We start from the raw sequence: 8,596 nt of genomic DNA on the forward strand, positions 1-8,596 counted from the left end.
GTATTTTATCATAATACTAATAATATAATTTTGAATAAATAAGTAATAAATTAATAATATTTCTGAATATAATTTAATAAAAATTATAAAACATGTATAATTTGATGTTTTGAACTTCTAATTTTATTCAATGGCATTAGCATCATTGAACGGAATTTTCTGACTAGTTTTCTTCTAGATTGATTTAAATTTTCCTTCAGGAAAATTTAAGCTGCCAAAATATTAGGAAATTTTCCTCATTTTATGGCAGTCTGATATCATGCAATATAAGCAAATTTTTACTGTGTAATTTCATTCATAAAGCAAATTAGTATTTATAAACACCGTTTTATCTAGACTCCCATGTCTAGGGAATTTGTTTTAAACAGGGTGGGATTGGGGGAGAGGATAATGATCAACAAGGAAAAATTTTTGTTTTCTACACGACATAACATTGGTTCTCTCAGCATCTAAACACAGCACTGTGAGTCTATATAAAATTTACATAAAAGGGCGGAAGTAAAGACGTTTTTGTATCTTCTGTATTTTATACATATTTCATGAATGGATTTATTAAGAACTTATAAACGGTTTCACTAATACTTTATTTTAGGACTGTATACGACTTTTGAAAATTTTAATGTACTGTACTGTACATTACGCATTGACGCAAAAACAGTAACGTTTGTTTCCTAAAGATAAAAAAATCTATGTAAAATCTAACCATGATAGATTTTACATAGATAATTATTCAACTGCTAATAAACAATTAGATATTGTTTATTAGCAGTTGAATTCGTCTTGAACGTATGATGTACCATATGTACTGTACACAACTTCTGAATCATTAGCATCACTCATGTTATCACGACTTGTACTTGTAAGCATGATTTCATTTAATTTTCTGAGCATAGATGAGTGATTGCTTTGGAAGGAAAAAATCTTTCCAACGTGCCCTAGATAAAACTGTTATGAAATCTATGATTGATATGTCTACGTATGAAACCATCGAGTTTTTGGTTAACATTGAATGGACGACTCCCTAACCCTTACGATTCATGACAAATTATAGAAGTTTGAATTGGATTTGGCTCAGGATTTTTTACTATAGTAGGCTGACATTTTACCGCGTACAGTCTGGCCGATAAAGCCATGAAATGTAATAAATAAGGTGCATCCTAAGGTGCATAGTTACTAGTTCTATGTTGAGATACAAATAACTGTGAATAGATATTATTACTTATACAATTAATACAAAACGTTTTTTTAAAGTAATCGCACTGCATCAAGCTCAGTCGACAAAGTATAGAAAAAATTTCAGTAATATGTTAAGCATTCAGAATTTTTGAAGAATCTAAATCCTGTACTAAATATCTTGTCTAAAATTATCACTTCAGTTTCATAAAAGTATTGCATGTGACAATTTCTCATGGACTAATTTTTAAACTATTCTGTTTGCAACCAACTGGCAAAAACTGTTCAAACATATGTCCTAATGTATTCTCAAAAGTCTTCATAAGCGATTTAATGTGTGTACCCATACACAGAGTTCTTTTCTCATCTATCTAGGCCTACATGGTTGCAGTCTATCCGAACATACCATATCATTCTGGAATAGCATCATATGCTTTAGTTTTTAACCATGCTTGTATATATTCAAGGAGGAAACAGAAAACAGGAAATTCAATGATTGGAAAGATTTGAATATCATTGAAACATTGAATATCCTACTTCCAATTCACAATTTAGTCTGTCTTTAAAGAATGCAAACTGGTTATGAAAATTTTGATTTTGAATCTGATACGCATTCTTGAAATTTTTATACATAACTAATATTAATACTACTAAATATTAATAATTAATTTTCGCTTTTTCATTATTTTTTCATATTTGGTCTGAAGCAATATGGTATCTAATAAATAGCTAAAGTAATTATTATATAATAATTTCTATTGATCTGTTTTTATAATATTTAATATTTTTGTGAAAAGAAATTATGAAATATTAGTGTACGTAAAACGAAAAATAAGATAATGATTCTAGTTCCAAAAATAATATTAGGAAAAAAATATTATTTGATAAAAAAATATATAACACGATTTCTGTTTGTTGTATAACGCAAATCATAAATTTATCCAATAAATTTAGATTATCCTTAAAATTTATGACTTAACATAGAAGAAACATAAATAATCGAAGTACCATTTGATGTTACTTATGACATACATTAGAAGCATAAATTCCATCTTGCATTATTTCTTAGAATATCATTCATAGCAGAATACATGTAAATTCTTTTAGTTTTTTTATACCTCTCTATTTTTATGATACGTCTGTTTGTTAGTCATTCCTTTACTAATCTGTTCATTGTGTCGTCGTTTTTATTAATAAATTACAATGTTTTGAAATGTTAAACATTATTTCTAATCAAAATTTCACAAAAACTTTTAAGTACATTAAGTTTTAGAAATTAAAAAAAATAATAATCATGTTAAAATTATATAATATATTTTTTAATGTTAAAAATAAAAGAATCGATCTCTCTCATATTTGTTTACTTTTTGAATTTTGTTCTGAATTCTAAAATTTTTGTTTAGAATAATTGTCAGTATTATTGTATTTTATGATAATACTAATAATATAATTTTGAATAAATAAGTAATAAATTAATAATATTTCTGAATATCTGTAGCTATAATTTAATAAAAATTATAAAACATGTATAATTTGATGTTTTGAACTTCTAATTTTATTCAATGGCATTAGCATCATTGAACGGAATTTTCTGACTAGTTTTCTTCTAGATTGATTTAAATTTTCCTTCAGGAAAATTTAAGCTGCCAAAATATTAGGAAATTTTCCTCATTTTATGGCAGTCTGATATCATGCAATATAAGCAAATTTTTACTGTGTAATTTCATTCATAAAGCAAATTAGTACTTATAAACACCGTTTTATCTAGACTCCCATGTCTAGGGAATTTGTTTTAAACAGGGTGGGATTGGGGGAGAGGATAATGATCAACAAGGAAAAATTTTTGTTTTCTACACGACATAACATTGGTTCTCTCAGCATCTAAACACAGCACTGTGAGTCTATATAAAATTTACATAAAAGGGCGGAAGTAAAGACGTTTTTGTATCTTCTGTATTTTATACATATTTCATGAATGGATTTATTAAGAACTTATAAACGGTTTCACTAATACTTTATTTTAGGACTGTATACGACTTTTGAAAATTTTAATGTACTGTACTGTACATTACGCATTGACGCAAAAACAGTAACGTTTGTTTCCTAAAGATAAAAAAATCTATGTAAAATCTAACCATGATACTAGCATTAGATATTGTTTATTAGCAGTTGAATTCGTCTTGAACGTATGATGTACCATATGTACTGTACACAACTTCTGAATCATTAGCATCACTCATGTTATCACGACTTGTACTTGTAAGCATGATTTCATTTAATTTTCTGAGCATAGATGAGTGATTGCTTTGGAAGGAAAAAATCTTTCCAACGTGCCCTANAAACTTGTAATATAGTTTTTTAAATATACAAAGTATATAGTGTAATATTTTTCCAAAAGTCTCCATACACTGACACAAATCAAACTCACAAGTGGCCGAATAAATAAAAGTATTGAAAACTGGTAGTTGGTCATTGGTTCGTGCCTGAACAATGGGCTGGTCACCATGCAGTGTTCCGGGTTTTCTGCATGTGTCTAACACCTAAACAGAATTCAGATTCTGCATAGGAAGTACTGCTACAAGTTACTCCATTGGCAGATCACCCATGTATTCCGTTGCCGAACTCCGTCAATCCACTGACACAAATCTGAATTCTGACATTTTAACGTTTTGAAAATAAAGCTACATTTCACCTTTGTATTTTGGAAATATTCGGGACACTCTGTATATTTTAATAATATAAATTTAGAGTGATCATAAAGTCTCGATCCATTTTAACAAAATCATTTGTTTGCAGTCGTGTGAAGCATGCTGACCCAAGAAGAAAGAATCGTTATGGATTGTGCACTTTTGAGTAAATTAACCTATGTGGAAGTACCATCAAATTTTCTTTTTTCATGAATAAAACCACTAAACACTACAGGTAATTGGTCATATATTTGTGCCTCAGCAACGGGGAGTTTTTCGGGTTTTCTTTACGTGTCTATATTTAAATAGCAGCCGGTTTCTTTAGAAAGTTCTCCTGGAGGTATGTCTGTGGCAGATCGTCGAATCATTGTGTTGTCTTATTCCATTAATCAACTGACTAGCGAACCTCTTGTTTCACAGAATCCAAGATATCATGACACATTTCTTGGCGGACAGCACAGTCCTCTTCTAGCTTTTTCAACACTTGGACATAATATGCACGTTTTCTGAGTTTGTAATGGAGGATTTTCCACACTATTGGTTGTTCATGGCGCTTTCGGCTTAGCCTCCTGATAGATCATGTAGAATTCTGTGTTATTGAAATCTCTACACGTAAAACTGTTTTGTCCTGTTTTGTTCTCTCACCTTGGGTCATACTGACCCAAGGTGAGAGAACAAAACAGGATGGTGCTTAAAATAGGAGAACAAAACCTGAAACTAGGATGGTGCTTAAAATAGGAGAAAAATAAATCGCTTACTTTTCTGTGGTCCTAGGCTCCAGAACTATTCCAACTGGTCTCAAATTACTACAGAAGAAATTTGAACTTGATATATTGATATTTAGAGGTAGCTCAATGACCACAAGGTTTATAAAAAAGTGCAATTTATAACAAATGAAAACATACAAGACCTGTTTTGGTAAACCAGATTTGTTTCGCTTTTTTTGGACAATTACAGACAAATTAAATAGTCATGTAGACGCTACAATATTCAAAAATTTGATGGGTTACAAACTAAACTTCAACGAAAAAAATTTTAAACATCACAATGCACAAAATTTGAAATTTTTAGCAATACGTTCGATGTAACTTTATCAGTTTATTTTGATAGATGCAGAGAATGTGTCTTTCTTGCTGCCTAGATAATCTACCTCCAACTGCTCCTTCACTAGTTACTCTGTCTCCTTTACAGATTGCATCTTTAGTATCTGTGCTGCTGCTTGAGAATATTAGTTCTGCTATTTCATCACTTCTCTTTAAGTTTGCTATTCTGTTTTTTGTTAAGCATCTGTTCCTGTCTTTGTTCTGATCGTTTCTCTTTTGCAGCTAATTTTGCATCCACACCTATCATTGACCCGTCACGTCCTTTCTCAGGCTGAACTAACAAGAACTCATGATCCTCTGGAATTTTTATCGTTTAGACTGCTCTAAGATGAGAAATGTCAAATAGTTCCTCTAGTTTACTAACAAATTCAGTCTTATTTGTTTGCTGTGTTACAGATTGTCGCCTCTTGTTTTTCTTTAGCAAACACCATTCTTCAAATGTTCGTTCTATCAATAGTTTAGTTATGCAGTTTTTTGGATCCATCATTGGGATCCTTGCCATTTCATAAAATATTGCCAGCTTTTCGACTATAACAGCTGATGACTGTCTGATAGTTTGTTTCAGTTGAAGATGGTGATGTAAAAGCAGACCAAGAGCCTGCTGTAAGGTTGGCAACAAGTTGCCAGTTAATTCAGTTACTGTTAAACCAAGGAGGTATACTTTAGTTTTAGATCTAGTTGCTGCTGACGCCATATTTATTATGTAATAACTTTGCCGAAATGTAAAGAATGTATTATGTTATTTGCTTGAGCAGTTTCTGGATTACATAGCCTATGCATCTGATGATATCAGCAGTCCTTCAACGACTTGCCTGAATTTGTCTATACAAGCCAAATAACCAATAGATGCTGATGTAAGCAGTATGAGTCACTGAGTCAGTCTCAACCAGAAACAGAGAAAAACATTTGCAGAGAAAAACACTTGATGATGTCGGCAAAATAAAGATCACGAGTCATGATAGAAATTAATTCTGTGGGAAAGTCATGTAACTAATGTGTGATTAATTTAATGGTTTATTTTTTGAGATGACCAACTACAGTTTTTACATTTTAGTACAAACTATTGTACTAAAATGGATACATTGTGGTTGAAGCTTATGATTGCCATATGCTCATCCTTACTATTTGGAACCTATAAAATTTCAGTGACATTGAACTACCAGTAAATATTCACCAATGGAGTAGATTTTTGGCAGAAATGTTTTCTATAGTCTATATATTGGAATAGAAATGGATACAAAATTATTTCAGAAAATTCTGAAATTTAGATAATATTTTAATTGTTTGTATACTGGCACAATGAAGTGACCTTCTTTATCAACACTTTAATATTTTAATTGTTGAAATGCGTTTTTTAAATATATACTCAGTAGCAAAATGTAACGCATCAAGAAGTCGTTAGAATCCAACGAAACTTTATTAGTGCGAACATAATGACGGATAATCCGTGATTTCAGTATCATAGCAAAGCGATAATTTCCTGTTGAACAACGCTACAGTTTAAAGTAATTTTAATTCTTTTGTTGGATTTCTTCTTGCCTGGATATAAGCGGCGATACGATAGGACATGGAGACATACAGAAAACTTGTGCTATCCGATCACAGATTTTTCCACAGATGTTACAACTGCCGCTCCAGATACCACACACTCAAAGATGATATAAGGTAGTATATATCTGGTTCCACAAATGTTCGATTCCTAACAAAACTGGAAACCAGCAGACAAAGGAAGTGTGGAAATGTCATGAAGACATTCTTGACACATTAGCTAGGCATAGCTGACCATTATGTTACTGAAAATGGCGTTTAAACCCTGCTGTGAAAGTTACCAATGCTCCTGGAACTGCTAATAGTACGAGGGCCATTGGTGGCTGACTTTAATATGATGTGGCTCTCTAGATCAGCACACTAGTAGTGGAAAAATGAGTGCCGCTCACCAGTAAAGGCGAAGTTCGAGCACTCATTATTCATCTTCCACACACTAACACGGCGATCGCTGTTACATCAGTGTTCTTCACAAAATACGGTAAATTACCAGTCTGTAGCAGCCCTGCTAATGGCATGACGCTTAGCAATCGCCGTACTTGAAAATTTGCCTCTGCTGGTCTCCTATCAATGGTATGGGAAGAGACAGGATTCTGTAGCATAGCTTCCATCTGTATCTGAATAGTAGACAAATATGCTGTTGCAGCTCTTCATGCCTATCTCACGATCATTTCTCCTGGTGGTCTGTATGATACGTTCAAACCTTGCTTGCAGTGTATGTGTGGCCCTAACGTATCCACTGCTCCAACAGCACCACAGTCAGGTCAGTACGTCCCAGTGGCGTGAATTCGACAAAATAGTCGTCACTGGTCTTTTTTCACCTCGATGATGCGGCCTTTGTCAAACTACATCAGGTGTGCGTGATGTGTTTGACTTTAGCGTTCAGTCAAAACTGGCGGTCAAAGATCTTTATATAATGGGTATACTAAAAATTTGGAACACTGAGTCTGCTAGTCTTTTTTATAAAATGTGAAATAAAGATTTTAAGGGACTCCGGCGGCATTACCTGGCATTGTAATCACCAGAATTGTAATCAGGCAACTCTACTTGGGAAAATAATATTTTTTCAAAGACAACACTCATTGACAAAAAATTATTCTCACCCAAAAATAACTACTAACATGCAATTTAATAGTTTACATTGGAGAATATTTTTATAATAAAAATATACACTTTCGCTAAATTTTTGTTTTTAAATATATGTAATTAAAAACGTACTTCTAAATTTCTTAAATGTGTCTTTTACAAAAAAAATTATAGATACGAAATCATTCCTTATTAGTATATTACGAAAAAGAAAATTTTATATTCTAAAGTGAAGAATAAAAATTAAAAAGCAACTTGTACTGCTTGTTATAATGATCCAGAAAAGTAATTTCTGATAATAAATATATGTTAACACTATTAATATAGTTGTTTTATTTTGTTTTATTTTTATTGTCTGTTCTATAAAAAAAATTCGAGATTATGTTGATATTTTATTTATAATAAAATTAAATGATGCTCGATAAAATAAATATCTGCTTTTAAAAAACTAAAGAAATCTTGAAGTCCACTGAATTCATGAATGTGATGAAAGGATTTTTTTTATTATACAGAAACAATTTTGTTTATTATTGTCTGGATTTGACAACAAATTCAAGTAACTGTATTTGTTTTTATTTTTCATTATTAGTCAATGAAGTTGAGATTAAATTGAAGATATAATATTTTGTATTCTTTTAAATTTGAAATTATTGTCAATTTGATTATATTCACTTTTGTTTTATCTTCAAAATTATTTCTAATTCTAATGAAAGAGATTAATTTTTCACATATTAATTTTTCCAGAATTTAAGAATGGTCAGTTATAACCAATATTAAAAATAATACCGTGTTATTTTATTCTAATGTTTCGAGTTGGTGGCAAAAATTACTACCATGATAAATATCTAAAGGGAGTTGTTGATCTGAAAATTTCACTCCTGATACGAGATCAGCTTAATACACAGTTGTTAGCTTTTTCGTTACAATTTATGTTATGAAGAAATTTCGATAATGTTGCAGAATTTGTTCACCATTTTCTGATGGGATAAATTATTATCGATC

At 31.1% G+C, this 8,596-nt stretch overlaps 1 protein-coding gene across 1 annotated transcript in view; it reads right to left on the reverse strand.

Annotated features, from left to right (window-relative positions):
- Nucleotides 1–5,657, reverse strand: part of LOC111640209 (glutamyl aminopeptidase-like) — a 12,604-nt gene extending 6,947 nt beyond the window's left edge. The window contains exon 1 of the mRNA XM_023386211.1: nt 5,328–5,657. Coding sequence (XP_023241979.1) covers nt 5,328–5,657 — 330 coding nt within the window. The remainder of the gene's footprint in view (nt 1–5,327) is intronic.
- Between the last annotated feature and the right edge of the window lie 2,939 nt (nt 5,658–8,596).

This window comes from Centruroides sculpturatus, unplaced genomic scaffold (genome assembly GCF_000671375.1).
Source record: "Centruroides sculpturatus isolate CEXI.00-Female unplaced genomic scaffold, Cexi_2.0 scaffold177, whole genome shotgun sequence".
NCBI classification, from domain to species: Eukaryota; Metazoa; Arthropoda; class Arachnida; order Scorpiones; family Buthidae; genus Centruroides; species Centruroides sculpturatus.